At 51.7% G+C, this 20,456-nt stretch overlaps 1 protein-coding gene, 1 long non-coding RNA gene and 1 other non-coding gene across 12 annotated transcripts in view; 1 reads left to right on the top strand and 2 right to left on the bottom strand.

The window, feature by feature from the left end:
• DPP9 (dipeptidyl peptidase 9) overlaps positions 1–4,184 on the bottom strand; it is a 41,182-nt gene extending 36,998 nt beyond the window's left edge. For 4 of the 10 annotated variants that reach the window (XM_033854616.2, XM_033854620.2, XM_033854621.2 and 1 more), the window contains exons 1-3: positions 4,048–4,184; positions 3,007–3,059; positions 324–411 (exon numbers count right to left, since the gene is read on the bottom strand). In XM_033854616.2, the coding sequence (XP_033710507.1) occupies positions 324–379 (56 nt within the window). In that variant the 5' untranslated portion in view covers positions 380–411; positions 3,007–3,059; positions 4,048–4,184. Of the gene's footprint in view, positions 1–3; positions 110–323; positions 1,247–3,006; positions 3,060–3,938; positions 4,013–4,047 lie in introns of those variants that run through there. The other 6 variants (XM_033854619.2, XM_033854617.2, XM_073803395.1 and 3 more) reach the window with 6 other exon arrangements.
• Positions 4,185–4,207: 23 nt separating this feature from the next.
• On the bottom strand, positions 4,208–11,790 carry LOC141278402 (uncharacterized). Its single transcript, XR_012331136.1, has 3 exons — positions 11,017–11,790; positions 10,230–10,404; positions 4,208–5,000 (listed from the first exon to the last, which is right to left on the bottom strand). It is a non-coding gene; the product is annotated as an uncharacterized lncRNA (long non-coding RNA).
• On the top strand, positions 4,468–4,539 carry TRNAG-UCC (transfer RNA glycine (anticodon UCC)). Its single transcript has one exon. It is a non-coding gene; the product is annotated as a tRNA-Gly (tRNA).
• Positions 11,791–20,456: the final 8,666 nt, after the last annotated feature.

The raw sequence follows: 20,456 nt of genomic DNA, 5'->3' as shown, positions 1-20,456 counted from the left end.
CACCTGGAGCTGATCCCGTTCCCAGGGGACACGGGGTGATGTCTGGGGACATCTGTGGTTGTCGTGACGGGTGGGTGACGCTCCACACTCGACAATGCCAGTGCCGGCACTGAATGACCCAGCCCCAGTGTCAAAAATGCCAAGGCTGAACAACCCCTCCCTAGCCCACGCTGCCGCCCACGCAGAACCGCCAGACGCGCACCCTGGGGAAATGCCGAAACGTCGAGGTGGCCAAGGTGCCTTCCCAGACCTAAGACTCTGCTGGAAACTCGGGAACCTCTACCGCGTCTCCACCGACCACGCTCCCACGGCATGCCCCTTACCTTCTCCAACGTCCTGTGTTTGTGTTGTCCAGCCGCACCTTCTTAACCTTCCGCATTAACCACTCGGCTGACCTCTGGGTGGGTGAGCCTGCGAGGGGGGCAGACCGAAGGGCTGCAGCTCTGGCAGTGTGGGGTTGTGGGCCCCCCTCCCCGCTCCCATTCCTCGAGGCCACCCTCCTGTCTGCGGGGAACACCCGATGCCAAGGGCCTCCTCATGAGGCAGACGGTGCAGGCCCTGTCCTGAAACTCGAAGTTCGAACACCTGTCCAGGCGTTTGCCAGAAACCGGGTGGTTCTCCCAAGGTGAGAGTCCCTGAGATGAGAGTTTCAAACGATTCGGGGGCCACCACCCACGGCACTTGCTGGAAATCAAATAAACCCAAATTCCCCACTGTGGTTGCTCCCTGATGGCCTTCCTGACCCCACCTCCTTGATCATGATCTCCAGACACGCTAGCCTTAATCTCCCCTAAACACGCTGACTCAGTCCTACCTCAGGGCCTTTGCACTTACCATTCCCTCTGCCTAGAACACCCTTGCCCTGCTTTTTGTATGATGTGCTTCCTCTTATCCTTTGGGTCCCAGTATCACCTCTTCAGGGGTCTTTCCTGGCATGAAGTCTGAAGTTGCTACCTTGTTATCCCCATCTCAACACCTCGGCCTTTCTGCAAGCACTCATTCTAAAATGGTAGTTCTCAATGGGGGTGATTTTCCCTCTCTCCCCACCCCCCGTCCAGGGGACCCTTGGTGGTGTCTGTAGACAGTTTTGGCTGTTCCCACTGACTGGGGAGTGGTGCCACGGCATCCGGTGGGTGGGGCCAGGGATGCCGCTCATCACCCTACTGTGGCCACGATGGCCCACCCCAGAGAATGATCTGGTCCCAGTGTCCACAGTGCCCAGGGGGGGAAACTCTGTATTCATTGTCTGTGGGAAAGAAATGGAGTTAGATCCTTAGCTCACACTAGACACCAAAATAAATCCCCAATGGTTCAGATGGTATAAATCAGGGTGGCCCCCGGCGTCTGTGAGTCGCCTCCTGTCCCTCCCTCTTGGTTTGTGTGTTTAAATATGTGCAGCATCCTAGGACCTCTGAGGGTCAGGTGGTCATGGAGCGCAGAGTCTCTTGGGGGCGGTCAGTGAATCCCCTAAGCCAGGGGGTCTTGACGAGGCCTGGTGTTCCCAGGAGACGTTTTTGGTTGTCACGACTGGGAGGCATGCTGCTGGCATCTGGGTGGTGGAGACCAGGGATGCTGCTAAGTCCCCCACAATTAGCAGGATGCCCTTCCCCCACCAGAAAGAATAACCTGGCCCCAAATCTCGCTAGTGCTGAGGCTGAGAAGCCCTCTCTGGGTGTGTGAGCACCCCGCACCAGGAAGTCAGCTCCACGGAGGCAGGCCCCCATCTGTCCTGTTCCTGCTGTGGCCCCGGCACACAGGAAGCACTCAATACAGCAAACGTCTCAGGTTGAATGAACGAGTCCCTGTACTCACTTGAACACTGAACAAAGTCAAAGGGACCCCTGGTTTGGTAGGGACCCCTGGTTTGGTGGGCACCCCACCCCCTTCTTGACGAGACAGGTGTCCTGATGGTTAAAGGAAAAGAAAGCAGCGCCTGGTCCCAGGACAGAGATCCGATGGAAGAAGTGAAGCAAAATGTCACCATAAAGAAGCACTGATTTCACCTCAGTCCAGTGGTGAAAACTGTGGGCTCTGGTGTCAGAGAGGTTTGGGTTCAAATCCTGACTCTGCCACTACTGGGTTATGTGACCTTGGAGAAGCCGCCTAACCTCTCTGTGCTTCAATTTTCCCAGCTACTAAGTGGGACTGCAGGGCTTCCCCTGTGGCACAATGGTTAAGAATCCGCCTGTCAACGCAGGGGACACGGGTTCGAGTCCTGGTCCGGGAAGATCCCACATGCCGCAGAGCAACTAAGCCCGTGTGCCACAACTACTGAGCCTGCACTCTGGAGCCCGTGAGCCACAACTGCTGAGCCCGCATGCCTAGAGCCCGTGCTCCTCAACAAGAGAAGCCACTGCAACAAGAAGCAGTCCCTGCTCGCCGCAACTAGAGAAAGCTCGCGTGCAGCAACAAAGAGCCAACTCAGCCAAAAATAAACAAATTAATAAATAAATTTATTAAAAAAAAAAGTGGGACTGCAGTGCCTACACCTAGGACTACTGTGAGGATTAAGTGAGATGGCACGGGTAAAGCAGCTGACATAGCAGAAACTACGGGCCAGCTAATATTGCCATCTAACCAAGTTACTTAAAATTACACCAAGGGGAGAATTGGACTCAAGTTCCTTTCAGAGCCAGAATCCACACCATTCACAGACTGAGTGCCAGGCACCGTATAAGGTGTGTGTGTGGCGGGGGAGGGGGAGATGCAGCCACACATCCACCAAATCCAGCTGGAATTAGTGCTCCCTCCTTTTTCTCCCCCAGTCCTTCCAGGGCTTCTGTCCGTGGACATCTAGCATACGATGCTAGACAGAAAGAAAAGTCTCCAGCAAGAGCACACGAAGCTGCAGCCCCTGGCCTGGGGCCTGGCTAACTGTCCCCAATACCAGTGACCCCAGGGCTGCAGAAAACCACTTCCTGCCAAATTCTGTATCCAGGAGCAGGCAAATGAATCCCACCAGCACACACCCAGCCTTCCCGGCCACCCCAGCCCAGCACCACTGACCTTCTAAAGGGTCCAGAGAGCCTCCATTCCAGCTGCAGACGTGGGACACAGACCTTGACAGAGTAAATGTCTTATTAACGCTGTGATTTAATGGAGGGACCGGCTAACTACTCATTTTCCTGCCACTCGGAGAGTCCCTGATGGTTGGGCCTGATTTTCTGTACCCACTAGTTCCTAAGGATGCCTCACAGCCCTGAAGCGCTGTATGAACCACACCAGGGAGGAAAGTCCTGCCACGGGGCCCAATTCGCCCAGGATCCAGCAAGGGACGACAGGGATTGGTGGCCACAGGGCACCCCTCCTGGGCTCTAGTCCCAGCTCCTGGAAAGGTTTGTTCTTGCCGCTAAGGCAAGTGACTTCCTCGCGGTGGGGGGGAGGGGGTCAGGGATGGGCTCAAAGAGAACGGGCTACTCCTGAAGGCTCAGCTGCCGCATGGATGGGGAAGTGTCAAGGCTGGTCGGAGCCTCTGTGCGAAGAAGGTGGGTGGCTGGACTGGCCTGGGAGCGAAGCTGAGGGAAGGGTCTGGACCTGTGGGGATGTGGGTGGCGGGGAAGCCGAGCGCTGGGGAGGGGTGAAGGGGTGGAGCAGGTCAAGGAAGTGGTCTCTGGTCTCATATAGATAGCGTGGGTTTGGATGGGGACGGGGAGAAGGTGGGGACCTCCAGAGCCGACAAGGAAGGGAAGGCGTTACTGGGTGAGGCCACCCCCGGAAGGGGTCAGAGCCAGGTGGTCTGGGTAGCAACGGGATGGGAGAGGAGGTCGGGAGAGGCCGGGCGTTGGAAAGGCTGAGAGGTGGCCCTGCCGATGGAGGGAACGGGCGAGGAAGGAGTGAGGAGAGGCCGGGGCGGAGGGGAAACGGAGGCGGGGACTGGAGCAACCGCGAGTCTGGGCAATGGCGGGGCCGGGGTGCGCGGAGGCCGGGACGGAGAGTACCGGGGAGGCCGGTCAGTGGAGGATCCAGAGTCGGGACTGAGGTGGGGCCGGTCAATGGCGGGTTCAGGGTCGCGGCCGAGGCCGGACGGGGCGCGCGGGCTCTGCTCACCGGGGCTCGAGGCCGGCGCGGGGCGAGGGCCGGGCTGGGCAGGGCGTCCCGGGGCCAGCGGCGTCTCAAGCTCGCGGCTCCATGCCCGGGACTGCAGCCCAGGAAGTGGCGGGCGCAGGGTACAGCGGCGGCAGCGGACACGGGACACCCGGCAGCTCAGGCCCCTTTGACCCGGAAGTCGAGCGGCCCAGGCGGCGGCCTGGGATTGGCCACCTCCCGGCCGGCACCAAGGAGTCCGGGGCGCTGGGGAGGGGAACGCGCCAGCACGGCCCCGCGGCAAGTGGGGTGAAACGTCCTAAACGTGGCGTCTTCCTGTGCGAGCAGGGACGTTGGGAGAGACACCCCCAGTAACTTGGTATTGCCCGGCCTAACCGATAATACTTCTACTAAAGGCTCCTAGAGAAAAACGTGTTCGTCCGAGCGTTGGTGGTATAGTGGTTAGCATAGCTGCCTTCCAAGCAGTTGACCCGGGTTCGATTCCCGGCCAACGCAAGTGTGTTTTACAGCTTTTTCTTAGTTTTACCGTCCACTTAAAACTTTCTCGTCAAACATCGACCTAGAGTTTGTGTTACTTTGCAATAACTTTTTAAATTCCATAATATCTAAAAAAGACTAGAGAAATAAGAAAAAAGAAAAAGGCACCGACGCTGAATTTCTACTGAAATTACTTTGAAGCAAATTTTAAAATTCTACAGTAAAGATGTAGAAATGTTTCTGCTGGGGATCGAACCGGGGACCTTTCTATTGTGAGGAGAACGTGATAACCGCAGCACTAGGGAAACATGTTAGGGTCGCCCTTCTTAAGCTTATCATAAACAATGTTACGGAGATTGTTACATTGTAACTCCTAAAATGAACATTATTTGTTTCCTTCCTTCACGGTGGTCTGGGCAGCAACTTCCTGAATATCCGCTCTTACTGAATATCCATCACTCTGCTTGATGCAATGGAAGCTGGAAGGAGGAAAATACAGAATAAAAAAAATCCAATAACCCCCTTCGCAACACGCACAAACACACTATTAAAACAATCCAAGAGAGAAACTGCTCTCAAACCCACCCTGAAGCCCAACAATGTTTCATTAGTTCGTCTCATAGATAGATTTTAAACTCTTGCCTGTCTACAAATGTTGACATTGTTGCTTCAGCCCAAACCACTTTCTACAAGAACTTTCTGCAAGACCGCTGAAGGACGCCAGGTGCAGCAAATTGCGAAGTGAAAAGAAAAAAACCAAAACAAGCCGGACATGGAAAGAAGATAATTTAAATGACTTCTCATCTTATAACCCAGAGTTAACTCATTTTGGACCAATCTTTATTTTTCTTTCTTTTTTTTTAAGAGAGATAGTAGAAGGAAGGGAGGTAATGGCAAGGAGTTAGGATCAGATTGCTGTAAAATCTGTTTTGTTTGTTTTTCCCCCTTACAGGGCCAGGATTAGAAGGAGAGTGAGGCAATGACCTCAAGTGCAAAAATTAAGGTGGCTCTAAAAAAACTAAATAATAGTTTAATGCATTCTTTTTTTTTTTTTTTTTTTTTGCGGTACGCGGGCCTCTCACTGTTGTGGCCTCTCCCGTTGCGGAGCACAGGCTCCGGACGCGCAGGCTCAGCGGCCATGGCTCACGGGCCCAGCCGTTCCGCGGCATGTGGGATCTTCCCGGACCGGGGCACGAACCCGCGTCCCCTGCATCGGCAGGCGGACTTTCAACCACTGCGCCACCAGGAAAGCCTGCGTTATTCTAAAATATCAAAATAATGGCAAAAAGCAACCCCATGGTGAACAAAATATCAAAATCTTAAAGCAAGACAGGTTCTGACAGTGTCTTACCAAGCCATATTGGAGTCTGAGGCAAGAGCAAAAACGTGTGCCCCTCTACATCTGTTTTTTGTTTTGTTTTGTTTTTTTAAATTTATTTACTTGGCTGCATACGGTCTTAGTTGCGTTGCACTGGGCTTAGTTGCCCTGCAGCAACTAAGATCTGCCTTTTAATGGAGACCATGATTTAGGCGTAATTCCCCAAAGGAGAAAAGGTCTGTGACACTTTTCTGGAGAAGTTCTGATACAATAGTGAAACTTTTCTACAGTTAGATGTGAAATAACAATGGTAAACATTTTAAAGGAAACCTTAAAAGTCCATGACTATTTAAAGAAAGTAGGATCTTTTTGCGGGGAGGTGTCTGACCACAGAGCAGGAATCATTGCGGAAGGACAGACATACAGACACAGGACAGGTCCCGCCCCACAGAAGGCAGCATCTTAGTTCCCTAACCAGGTATCAAACCCTTGTTCCCTCTATTGGCAGGCGGATTCTTAACCATTGCATCACCAGGGAAGGCCGGAAGGTGGGGGTCTTAACCACTGGGACACAAGGGAAGTCCCATATGTCTGTTTTTACGCATTTTTAATGGTTATTTTCCCCCAGGACATGGTTGAAAATATTGAAACTTAAAAATAGGTATGTTAGAGGGCTTCCCTGGTGGCACAGTGGTTGAGAGTCCGCCTGCCGATGCAGGGGACACGGGTTCATGCCCCGGTCCGGGAGGATCCCGCATGCCCCTGAGCGCCTAGGACCATGAGCCATGGCCGCTGAGCCTGCGCGTCCGGAGCCTGAGCTCCACAATGGGAGAGGCCACAACAGTGAGAGGCCCGCGTACCGCAAAAAAAAAAAAAAGAAAAAGAAAGAAAAAAAAAAGGTATATTAGAACTCACAACATTAAGAACTTATAATTTTACTTTTCTCTTTTTTATAATTTTACTTTTCTGTGTTTAATGGAAGCAAACATATCGATAATATTCTCAACATATGCTTTTGGGGGGAGGAATTAACTACTAAAAATCACGTAAAACATACCAAGAAGCACACAGTTTTCCTTTTGCCTCAGATCCCAATATGGCTCAGCAGGGCACTGTGACCCAGTAATATATCTTGAAGATCTTCTGTTTTAGTTTTCTACTGCTGCTGCGACAAATTACCATAAACACTGGCTGAAAACAACACAAATGTATCATCTGACAGTTCTGGAAGTCAGAAGTCCAAAAAGTGGTCCAAATGGGGCTAAAATCAAGGTGTCCACAGGGCTGCATTCCTTCTGGAGGTGCTGTTCCTTGAGGATCCAGGAGAATCCATTCCTTGCCTTTTCCAGCTTCTAGAGGCTGCCCACACTTCTGGGTTCATGGTCCCACATCACTCCAACTTCTGGTTCTGTTGTCACATTTCTTTCTTTGATTTTGACTCTCTTGTCTCCTTCTTACAAAGACCCCTTTGTTACATCAGACCCACCCAGATAATGCAAAATAATCTACCCATCTCAAAATCTTTAACTTAATCCCACCTGCAAAGTCCCTTGTGCTATGGAAGGGAGCATCTTCACAGGTTCTGGGGAGTAGGATGTGGACATTGTGGGGGGCATTATTCTAGCGACCACACCTTCCCCCCGTCATTAAACATTCTTCTGTGACATCCTTTTTGACGGCTGCATAGTATTCCATCTATTCATTCATTCATTCATTCATTCAACAAGTATTACTGACACGTACTATGTGAACTGGGGAAAGTGGAGTGGGTAAGGCAGAAGTCAAGCTGACCCAGAGCTGGTGATGAGTGGGCTGATCTGATGGATTTTTTATTTTTTTTATTTTTTGGCTGCGCTGTGGGGCATGCGGGATCTTAGTTCCCTGACCAGGAATCAAACGCAGTCCCCTGCAGTGGAACTGCGGAGTCCTAACCACTGGACTGCCAGCGAATTCCTTCTTTTTTTTTTTTTTCCTGAGGGATATCTGGAAGCTAATGTTGACCAGACTTACCAATTCACCCCTACTAAGAGGGCTGTAATCAAGAAAAACAATAACAGGGAATTCCGTGGCGGTCCACTGGTTAGGACTCTGGGCTTTCACTGCGAGGGCGCGGGTTCAATTCCCTGGCCAGAAATACATACATACATACATATGTACATACAGGAAAAAGAAAAACAATAATAAGTGTTGCTGAGGATGTGGAGAAACTGGACCCTTTGGACTTTGCTGGTGGGAGTGAAAAATGGGGCAGCTGCTGTGGGAAATGGTCTGGCAGTTCCTCAAAAGGTTAAACAATTATCATCTGAGCCAGCAATCCCACTCCTAGGTATCTACCCAAGAAAAGTGAAAACACATCCCCGTAAAAACCTGTACACACATTTTCATAGCAGCATGATTGACAATAGCCAAAACGTGGAAACAACCCAAGGGTCCATCAATGGATGAATGGATACCCAAAATGTGGTCCATCACACAATGGAATATTATTCAGCCATAAAAAGGGGAAACGTATTGGTGACTTCATGTTAAGTTCAGCACCTGACCCAACCGCCCCCTCCTCCTGGGAAATACTCAGGTACCCTCCTCTCCTCAGTGGCCCCATTGATTTCCTTCTCTCTCCCTCGTTGGTCCAGGGCTGGGTCCTCAGGTCTTTCCCCTCCTCTCTGGCAGCCTTCTCCTCCTCCACTCCTAGGACGTTAACCCCTTCTATACCCCGATGACACCGAGGCCTCCCCTGAGCTCCAGACTCGGGATCCGACTGCCCCTGGATGTCTGCGCTTGGAGGGCTTGTGGGGGACTCACACTTACCATGGCCCTAACTGAGCTCCTATCTTCCCCAACCTGCTTGCTAAGGACTTAATGTTTGTGTCCCCCTAAAGTTCATATGTTAAACCTAACCCCCTATGTGATGTCTGAGGAGGTGGGGCCTTTGGGAGGTGATTTGCTCATGAGGGTGGAGTTCTCGTGAATGGGATTAGTGCCCTTATAAAAGAGACCCCAGGGAGCTCCCTCACCCCTTCCTCCAATGAGGACACAGCAAGAAGACATCATGTGTGAACCAGGAAGAACACCCTCACCAGACACTGAATCTGCTGTCACCTTGATCTTGGACTTCCAGCAATCCAGAATTGTGAGAAATAAATGTCTCCTGTGTATAAGCCACCCAGTCTATGGTGGTTTGTAACAGTAGCCCAGATGAACTATGAAACTGCTTCTCCCTCCATCTCCTGCCCCAGTAGAGGACAGCTCCTTCCTTCCAGGCACTCAGCCAGAACCTGCTCTCCCACCCCCACCCAATCCCTTAGCAAATCCAATTGGCGCTGCTTTCAAAATATACCCAGAATCTGATCACTTCTTCCCTCTTTTTTTTTTGCGGTACGCGGGCCTCTCAGAGCACAGGCTCTGGACGCGCAGGCTAAGCCGCCATGGCTCACAGGCCCAGCCGCTCCGTGGCATGTGGGATCCTCCCGGACCGGGGCATGAACCCGTGTCCCCTGCATCGGTAGGCGGACTCTCAATCACTGCGCCACCAGGGAAGTCCCACTTCTTCCCTCTTTGATGGCCATCTCCCTGGTCCTCCCCATCATGGCCCACCTGGACAAATGCAGTCACCTGTTGTTTCCTGCCCACAGCCTGTTGTTTCCCGCAGCAGCCACTGCACCTGTGAGCACCGGACTCAGGTTCCCTCCCCTCCTCTGCCCACAGCCCTCCAGGACTCCCACCTCCTTCGAGGTAAAAGCCCAAGTCCTCCCCGAAGCCCACAAGGCTCTGCACGACCTGCCCCATCCCCTCCCTGCCCTCCCCTCCTCCCTCTCTCCCCCTCACTCACTCTACTCCAGACACACAGGCCTCCTGGCTGTTCCTCCAACACACCAGGCACAGTCCTGCCCCAGGGCCTTTGCACGGGCCGTGCCTGCTGGTTTTCCAAGTTATTTCCAGGGCTCACTCCCTCTCCTCCTCAGAGGTGTTGTTACCTCCTCAGAGGTGACTTCCCTGAGCCCTGCTAACTTTAATCTTCTCCCCCAACCTTGGCACCGATAAATTCAGTCCCTATCAGTTCATTGTTCTTTCAATGACTTATCAGTCTCTGAAATAATCCCATTTGTAGATTTGTTTACTTGTTTCTCCTTTGCCTACCCCACTGGGCTGTGAGCTCCACCAGCTCAGGGTTTTTTGTTGTTTGTTTGAATCTATTTTGTTCTCTACGTGTCATTACGGGCTCGGTAAACATTTGTTGAAATTATGAACAAATGAACAGCTGGCCAGTGGAGAGAAAACGCCTGGGAGTGGGGATGGAGTAATACAGGTGGGCTTCCTGGTGGAGGGGGAGAACCTCTGAAAACATGTTCTCTCCCCCATGAGCCCCATCGAGGCCTGAGAGCTCACTTACCTGCAAAACAAAACAAAAAAAACTTCCTTTAAAATTATCTCTTGTGTCCTTCAAACATACTCAAGGCATCCAGTGCGCTGTGTGATTCCCAGAAAGTCGCTCCCCTTCTCTGAGCCTGTGTTTGCCTGTGTGAGGTCTGGTACATCTTCCTGGGGAGACTACAAACTCAGGTTCCCTGGATAAAAAAGAAGATAATTCTGTCATTCCACTAGGTGGCAGCAGGAGCCCAGACCCCGGGCATCGCACAGTATCTCCGCCACCCACCCAACATTATCCCCTGACTGCCATCCACCCCATCTTCCCTTCCAGCGCCACTCTGAGCCCCAGACCTCAGCATCTCAGAGTCAGACACCCCTAATATCCCCTCCCCCCGCCCCAGTATTTGCAGAAGCACCCGCTTGTCCCGAAGCAGGTGGCCTCAGCAGGCAGGGTTGCTGGCCTGTCCTACCAAAGTGTCTAGCTTTCCAGGAGCCTTCAGGAAGGTTGGGGGGAAGAAAAGGAAGAGGAAAGAAAGAAGGGAAGGGGGTAAGGATTTAATGTTTTCAGTCTGGGAAACATTTCTTGCAAATGCTGGCTGCAACAGATCCCTTTGTATGTCTGGGAATAGCATGCATAGAATAATGGAAATGCGAGACAATGTCACATTCTAAACTCATTTAGTCCTCCCAACAATCCCGTGATACTGGCGCTATCATCAGCAGCAGCCTCCTTTTAATGGGTGAAGAGACCCAGGCATGGAGAAGTTAGTAACACACTCAAGGAGACACAGAGAGGTTAAATAACTTACCCAAGGTCACACAGCTTATAAGTAGCAGACTAGAGATTCGAAGCCAGATGGTCTTGCTCCAAAGTCCATGGCACAAGACTAGATTGTGTACTACATAGTTGAAATTCAAGGTAATCAAGATAACTAAAAATAAAATAAAAGTCATTGAATCAGAACCAGCCATCGGAACATTGAGCCTGGGCCGTACCAGGGTCATTCACGAGTATATTAAGACAGTGTAGCCCAAGAGCTTTCTGGGCTAAAGAACAGAAACAGCCCAATTGTCCACTCACAGCCATAAAATGAATTAGGAGGCCCTTTGTGCTCTGAGCTGGGACAGTTTGGGGAGGTGTATGTCCTACACCACCATTTATCAGAATAATCATGATCCAGAAAGGATACAAATGTATATGAACACAGTCGGGTGTATCCACGGAATACCCCTGGAAGGAATCCAGGAAATGGGCAGCAGGGGTGGCTGGCCATGACCTTTGGGTGAGGCTCCTGGAGGCTGGGGGCTGCGAGCTTGGGCAAGACTGACTTTCTACTCCTCAACTTGTATACAAATTGAGATTCCGTTGTGGAAACCATTCCAAACATACAGAAAAGCTTGTGGGACAGTGGAATCACGGCTCTCATGCAAAAACCTCTTTTCTTCAACAGCTCATTTAAAGAATGGAACCACCCTACCCCGTCCCGGGGAATTCCCAGGCGGTCCAGTGCTTGGGACTCCGCGCTTTCACTGCCCAGGGCATGAGTTGGATCCCTGGTCGGGAACTAGGATCCCGCAAGCCGCGCAGCGCGGCCAAATAAATAAATAAAATAAAATAAAGAGTGGTACCCCGCTCCCCCCGGCGCCCCCGATTTCAGTGGAGTTAGGGAAGGAGGAGAGGGGATGTGCTGATGTAGAAAGACACCCCCCCTCCCCCAGCAACCTCGAGACATTTACAGTTAAAAAGAGCAAACAACAGATGAGTCTCCCCTTTGCATGGGCAGACGCGTGAAAATAGACGTGCTTTGGAAATTGCTAGAATCGAATAGGAGACACCGAGGAAAGTAATTTCTGGCAGTAACTAGACTAGACGGCCTTCTATATAGATAAAATTCAAGGACATCAAGATAACGAAAAATAAAATAAAAGGCCATCGAATCTTTTTCACAAGGTGGGAGAGAGCCTCGTTGTTCACGGCACACCCTTATGCACTGTTGAATTTTGGTGAGCCACGCGTCATAATTAAAACCCATTAAAATGGTAAGAATATAGGATATTTGCTTTGAGTCTTTTAAAAACAATAAATAAGTCATTTCTGATACAGTTGATGTCCTCTGTGAGCTGGGATCACCTTTTTAATTAAAAATTAATTAAGAAAATCATGATAGTTAACTCCTAGCTAATGAACTGGTTAACTAGTAGTTAAATAATGATAGTTAAGGTGCCAGGTCCTGAACTAGTTGTTTTAATCACTTCTTTATCAGAACCCACAGTTATGGGGGTCGGGACTCTCATTATGCCCATTTTACAGATGGGGAAACTGAGTCTTGGCAATTTAAGTTACACAAAAAGCAGTGTATGGGGGGGAGGGGAGGAAGGGAGGGAGGGAGAGGGGGAGAGAGAGAGGGAGAGAGATTAATTTCATAAACAACCTCGCTCACTCCTTTTTTGCTGTTGAGAAATACTTTTAAACTATTTGTTCCCTGGGTGTTGGAACCACAATGATCATGTTTGAATGAATCAGTTCTTTGACTGATTATCTGGGGAGGTTTGCAGTAGCTGGGAACTCACCTGCTCACCTTATCTTCGCAATTTTGATCGATTTATGAAATGAGGCCTTTTCCTCCGTAGCCCATGTGGAGTCCCCCTGCCAACACACAATCCCTGGTGTTTGGGGGTCCTTAAATTCTATCTCACACACCACCATCACCACAACCATAACTGCAGATAACATTAATCAGAGACCTCGTGGGTGCCCTTCTAACGTATTTCATCCTCTGGCGACGCTGTGAAGTGTGATCATTAATACCATTTTATACATAGGGAAACTGAGGCTGAAAGAGCTGAAGTCACCTGTCAGCCAGCCGGGGAGTGACGATTCTAACCCTGGCATTCTGACTCCGGAACACAAGTCTCGAAACCTGTCCGCAGCTAACCCAGTACCTATAAATATAGAAAGGGCCCTCCTAATCAAGAGATGATGACAAAGTCGGCTTGTTATTTTTTTTATGGGGCTGCAGGAATGGTAGATAAGAGAAGAAGCAGCCCTGGGCTGTTGACAGAAGCTACAGATCAGGGAGTCTGGGCGTGGGGGTGGGGGGCATGCATGGATGAGACTTGCCTCCCTGCCTACTTTCTTCCCCCCATCTCTGCCTCTCACCTCCCTGCATCTCCAGGGCACTTTGCCGTTGAGGGTTATTCTTAGCTCCGCACAATCAAACCGTCACTGTCTGAAGGCTAAATGTGGGGGGAGATGGGAAGTGGCGGGGGGGGGAGGGGGTGCGGTGATGGAGGGACGTGAGAAAGCTTTTCTCATCCCCCATATCTGTCTCCCCCACCCCGACACACACACACACACACACACACACACACACACACACACCCCACTGGAATTTCCCCAGGACTGCGTTTCTGTCTCACTCACTCTTGGCTATCCTGGTAAACTCAGCCTCACTGTGTAACACTGGGCAGGTGGCTTTCCCTCTCTGAGCCTCAACTTCTTCATCTGTGAAATGGGGGTGATAATAATAACGCTCTCTCGTGGAGGGTGATGGGAGGATTAAATAAAATAAAGGCTAACTATGGGGTTGGCACAAAGAAGGTCCTTGATACAGAGCATCCGTGGTGATTTTTATTTGGCCCCAGGGCCCCTCCGGGTGGGGGAACTGGTATGAATCCTGCTGTTGACTGGGAGTGTCATCACACGGACACTTGTCAGTGCCTCAGATCCAACATAGGGATCCTCATCCCTGACGCCGTCTGGAGCCCACCGTGAGAAAGAATCCGCCACCCCATCCGTCGACCGGGCTGGACCACCATGTGACAACTCCCACCGTGAATCTTCAGCTGAATTTTCCAGCTCCTTTACTGTCCTCTCTGTGTGCACCAGGCCTACTCCTCACCCCCACCCCTGACACGGCTGCAGAGGCTAAAGACGGATGTGCCAACGAGCGCAGCTGATGCTTACCGGGCTCCGCCTCTGATGCTGGGCAAGGAGGGCCCTGTGACGACCTCAGTGTTGTCATCTGAAAAATGGGGGTGACCATAGCACCTGCCCCTGGAGTTGTTGCAAGCACTGAATGGCTCACGGCGATGACACGCAGGAAGGGTTTCCCACCGCAGGCCCCCGGTCCCCAGGGTGTCATTGGTGCCCTTTCCCCTGTTGCTCAGCCCAGCCCCCTCCCCAGTTGTGCCCTGACCTGTCCCCACTCAGGCAGGGAAACACCGCCATCTCCAGATTGTCCCTTCAGATGTCTCCTTGTTGTTTCTGCTTTTCCTCAAGCCATGCCCACCTGTCTTAGCCACTGTTCTGTCCACAGTACACAGCCTGTTGTGTTCAGGAAATACATTAATTGTGTGAATGAATGTTTCCTGTCTTCCTTCTAGAAGTCTCTTTCCTTTGTTTGAGGAAGTAAGGCCAACTTGCCCATGAGTTGACTACATTCAAAGTTCTTCCCCTAAATTAATTCATCCTCTAAGCTAAGTTCATCCCCTAAGCTACTATATCTTAGTGGTTAGGAACACAGGCACTGGACTCCTGAAGCCTTGGTTCAAATCTCAACCTTGCCCCAGCCTTCTTTTTTTTTTTTTTTTTTTTGGCCGTGCTGCATGGCTTGCAGGATCTTAGCTCCCGACCAGGGATCGAATCCATGCCCCTTGCAGTGGGAGTGTGGAATCCTAACCACTGGACACTGGACCACCAGGGAATTCCCTCAACCTAGCCCCTTAATTTCTGTGTGACATCAGATATGCTACTGACCCTCTCGGTGCTTCAAGCCACCATCAAGAGTGGTTTTATGGGACTTCCCTGGCAGCGCAGTGGTTAAGAATCCACCTGCTAATGCATGGGTCACAGCTTCAAGCCCTGGTCCGGGAAGATCCCACATGCCGCGGAGCAACTAAGTCCGTGCGCCACAACTACTGAGCCTGCGCTCTAGAGCCCGCGAGCCACAACTACTGAGCCCACGTACCACAACTACTGAAGCCTGCATGTCTACAGCCTGTGCTCGGCAACAAGAGAATCCACCGCAACGAGAAGCCCGCGCAAGACAACGAAGAGTAGCCCCTGCTCGCCACAACTAGAGAAAGCCCGCGCGCAGCAACGAAGATCCAACACAGCCAAAAAAAAAGAGTGGCTTTATGTCAGGGTTAATCTATGTGAGGGGAGGTGTGCCCAGTCTGGTGGGCCCAGAGCCCTTTGCTAGATTCACAAACCATGACCTTGAATTTGGGGGGTGGAGTGGAGATTCCATTAAGGAATGGGGCCCACTGGTGTCTCCAGGACATGGGGGAGGGTCGCCGATCTGAGCAGGCTGCTGCCCCCGCCTCCAAGTTGCGGCGGAGACAGGTGGGCACCAGTTCCTGGGGACCAACGCTATAACCATTTCCTAGATGGCAAAACTGAGGCTTGGAGGGCCTTTCTGTTTTCCGGCCCTCTCCTGGCTGGGGGAGGGGAGAGGAGCTGGGCCGCTGGGGGAGGATGGAAGCGGGGCCGGGGGTGCGGGTGAGACAAAGCAGGGTTGGGGGCCATTTATTAGCTCTAATCGCTGTCTCCCCGGATGAATTAGACCAAATTACAGCAGCCCGCCCTTAAGGACAGCGGGCTCCCAGCATTGTCTGCGGGAGCGAGCAGGCGGCGGTGGGGAGCGCTGGGGGGGCCTCCTCTCGACAATGAAGCCCCCCAATTAGCCAGGCAGGGAGGCGGGAGAGCTGCAGCCCGGCCCCACCTCACAGGGCTGTGCAGAGTCCCAATGAATTCAGCTCCACGAAAGCCAATTAAAGTCGGCAGGGGGCCCAGTGGGCTGAGGAAGGAGGAGGGAAGAAGTGGGGGAGGGGAGGGGACCACGTGATCCAGGGTCGGGGCACCTAGGCTGGGGCTCCCAGGCCCATGGGGACCTGTACCAGTGGGGGCAGCTGAAACCCCCCAAAGCACAGAAGGGGCTGAGTTCTGTCCATCGCCATGTCTGTTTCCCCCAGACCTGATTAGGAAGACAGAGATTCTCACACACACACACACACACACACACACACACACACACACACACACACACACACACACACACACACACACACACACACACACACACACACACACACACACACACACACACACACACACACACACACACACACCCCTGTGCCACTCAGAACCTGACTGGCGGCCAGCTTTCCTTGGTAAACCAGGGTCAGCTGGTCAGTCCCTTTGGCCATCTACTCGTGGGGTCCAGGGTCCACTCCTCCAGGTTGGGGGGTGGCGGTGGGAAGGACTCTCCCAGGGGGAAGCAGGCCAGGCCTCCTGGAAGCCTTCCAGGATTGCCGCAGGCCCTCTCTGGGGAGTCCTCAATCCCAGGTGCCCCACCCCTCTTGGAGCTTTCCCCCTCTTGGAGCCCACCTCTGAGACCCCCTCACCTTTGGAGCCCCCTCCCCTTCGCTGAGCCACTCTCTGACTTTGCTCCCTCTCTGTGAGCCCCCTTCCCCACTCGGAGCCCCCTCTCCTCCCTGAGCCCCTTCCCCCCTTCCTCCTCCTCTTGAGCACCCCCCACCCCCAGCCTGCCTCCCTGGGGACCTGGGGATGGAAGTCCTCAGCTGGGCCTGACTTGAGAGGCCCCATGATTCTTCCTTGGCCAGGTTTTTGGGGTTTGGGGGGAAGGGGGCTCCCATCCATTTCCCCTTCTCAGTGTCAGAGCAGGCTGCTTGTGGTTCTGCAGTCCACACTGGGTGGGTGAGATGGGGTGGAGGCTGTCATTTGGGACCACAGGGTGACTGTCAGCCGTGGGTGGGTCCACTTCTACGTGAATGATGGCGTGCAAGGCGTCAGCCGCTGCCATGGTGACCCCACCCCCAGGAGCTGCCTTCTATACCAACACACGCCCCTTCACCCACAGCACTGGCTGCCAGGGAGACACAGAGACAGAGACTCAATGACAAGAGACAGAGAGTCACGGGAAAAAGCTGGGAGACCCGGGATGGGGGAGAGAGAGAGGGAGAGAGGATGCTAAGGCCAAAGAGCTGCATCCACGCGGGGCTCTCCCTCACGCTCAGCTCATGTGCACACACGCTGGTGCGTCGCAGCCCCCTCTCACCATGCTCCACGCTCAGGTGCCTGGGTTTGGGGTCTTGCCGCTTTCTCCCCTGCCCCCACTGGCATCGATGCCTGTCGATCTCATCAGTGGTCCCCAGCCATGCACATATAGGAAGCTCCTGCTAGGAACATCAGCTCTTCTGTTTGTCTCCAATGATCGCTTTACCTTTATGCCTATTTCTCTCTCTTTCTCTGCACTCTCTCTCCGTCTCTGCTTCTTTTTGTCTCTCTCTCTGCCTTCGTTTGTTTGTTTTTGGCTGTGCACCGCGCGGCATGAAGGATCTTAGTTCCCTGACCAGGGATCGAACCCCCTGGACCAGGGATCCCTCCTGGACCAGGGATCGAGCCCTCGCCCCCTGCAGTGAAAGCGCAGAGTCCTAACCACTGGACCACCAGGGAAGTCCCTCTTTCTCTCTGCCTTTTTACTCCTACCCTACCTCTGTCTCTCCCCATCTCTGGCTTGAGCCCCTAACCCCGGACTGCTAGGTGCTAGGGGTCACAGGAGGTGACATTCAAGCATACACCTGTGTAACAAGGAGCAGCCGCATGACCATCTGGAGGTGGGGATGGAGCCAGACATGTGGCTTCAAATTTAGCCCAAACGAATTCAACACTCCATGCCTTATCTTCCCCATCTATAAAATGGGCATAATAAGAGTACCTGCGTCTAAAGGATGTCGGGAGGGAAAGGCAGTCCATGCAGACAAGCTCTATGGTGTAGACTGAGTGCCTGGTGTACCCTGAGCACCCACCACACCGCTGTCATCGTTATGATTATTGTGAGTGTCATCCTCACGGTGATGGGACTCATGGAAAGATTTTAGGTGAGGGAGAACAGGACCAGATTTACCGTTTGAAACACTTCCTTGGAGCCCCCTCTGGGGAGCCCAGAGTGTTCCATACAAGCAGCTGGATGGTGGTTACACTGTCTACACACATGTATGATCTCAGGGTGCTGAACACACAAGATTTGTCTGCTTCACGTGTGCAGGTGATGTCTCCATCAAAAGTAGGAGAAATACCATCAAAGGTCCTTCTGGCGACTTCATACAACGACAGGTGGCGGGGGGGCAGCAGGGAGGAGATGGGACAAGTGTCTCTAGAACCCCAATGTCCCTGCCCTGCTTGGCCACATTTGTGTCCCCATCCTGAGCTTGGCTGAGGGCTGGAAGTGTCAGAAACCCACAGTGCAGGGGCCTGGAAGCCTGGAGCCTCGAAGACTGGCTCCTTCCCTGGCTGTGTCACTGATGATTTGGGGCGATCGGTTCACACTCCCCATGTCGCTGCTGGCTCTGCACTCGGCCCCATCCCGGCCAGGGGACCCAGGCACAGAGCTCTTGGGGCACCAGGCTATGGAGAGCAGGTGAAGGGTCCTCCTTCCTGCCTTTTTGTGCCTAAAAAGCTAACCTTATGTACTGGCTTCAGCGTGTCCCCCCCAAAATTCACAGCCACCTGGAACCTCCACGTGTGACCTTATTTGGAAATAGGGTCTTTGCAGATGTAATTAGTTAAGATGAGGTCATGTTGGATTTGGGGTGGCCCCTAGATCCAATGAATGGTGTCCTTATAAGAGGAGGGGGACCTCCAGGGAGACACAGAGGAGAAGATGATGGTAAGATGGAGACAGAGATTTGAGAGATACATCCACACACCAAGGAACACCAAGGATTTCGGGCAAGCACCAGAAGCTAGGAGAAAGGCATGGGACAGTTTCTCCCCGACACCCTCCAGAAGGAACCAACCCTGCCGACACCTTGGTTTAGGACTTCTGGTCTCCAGAACTGTGACAGGAGAAATTTCTATTGTTGTAAAGACACCGAATTTGGGATAATTTGTTACAGAAGCCACAGGAGATGAATACACCCTGTTTTCCCCAAAGTGGTAGATATTTGTTGTAGAATCTTTAGAAAATATAGATTCGATTTAGAAATTATAGTTGGGCACACCTGGGCTTCCAGGCTGACCCCCCCCCCTCTCTAACTAGCTGGGTGCTCCCGAGGGCAAGTCATTCCACCTCTCTGAGCCTCAGTTTCCTCATCTGCAAAAGGGAATAACCAAGCCTGATGCAGAGGGCAGCTGTCCAGATTAAATAAGATAAAACATGTTCTAAAGGACTCGGTGCTGAGGACACAGCAAACGCTCAGACAGTAAAAGCTGAAAGTCCACAGGTGACAGACACTGAGGTAAGCACATTTTAAAAATAAATTTTAACAATCATTATTACCATCTACAATCAGGAGAAAATAGCAGCCACTCCTAATTCCTTTCCCCACTGGTAACTTTTTGGTGAATATTCTTTTAGATGAAAAAAAAAAATGTACGCCAGCACCACATGTGGGCTATTTGAAGAAACCAATTGTGCAAAAACGTTATGCGTCCTGACAGGCTACTTACTAGTCCATGATATTAAGCTTATTAAAGATTATGGCTAGTTTTTAAAAGAGTGGTGATGATATTGGAATTATACTTTTTATAAAGAGTCCATATCTTTGAGAGATCATTAAAACATTTGTGAATGCTTACCTAATGTCGGGGAATGGCTACAAAATTGAGACGGGGATGGGAACTCACTATTCTGTCTTCTTCCCTGTGTGTGTGTTTGAAAGTGTCCATAATCAAATGCTTTTACGATGCCATGACCCACTCTTTCTACTCCTACCGAAGAGAAAAGGGAATTTATATTCATATGCAGACTTGTTGTACCTGCATGTTCACAGCAGCCTTACTTGTAATCAACTGTTGTATTATAAAGTATCTGGACTTTGTCCCAGGTTCCTGAAAGATAACTTCTAAATCCTTGGATTTTCCTTGAGCAATAGGAGTGTTGGTTGCTCGTGGTGGGGCGTGACCACACCTGAGTTTATGCAAATGATATGACTCAGGATGGGGATTGGTCATGCAGGAAACACCAACCTTAAGATGTCAACCTGACCTTAAAGGATGGGGGGGGGGGAGGGTGGCTGCAGATTAAGTTCAATCTCATAGCCAATGATTGGATCAATCATACCTATATAATGAAACTCCAGTAAAAACTCTGACCACCAAGGCTCAGCAGAGCTTGTTGGTCCGTGAATGCATCTGAAGTGAAGACAGTCTTGTTGGCGACTATGCCCTTAACTTGTGGGGTCTTCCTTAACTCCAGGTGGTTATGTCAGAATTTCATTGTAT

Source organism: Tursiops truncatus, chromosome 3 (genome assembly GCF_011762595.2).
Source record: "Tursiops truncatus isolate mTurTru1 chromosome 3, mTurTru1.mat.Y, whole genome shotgun sequence".
NCBI lineage: Eukaryota > Metazoa > Chordata > Mammalia > Artiodactyla > Delphinidae > Tursiops > Tursiops truncatus.
The sequence above is the reverse complement of the archived record's forward strand: the minus strand, read 5'-3'. Positions and strand labels throughout refer to the sequence as shown.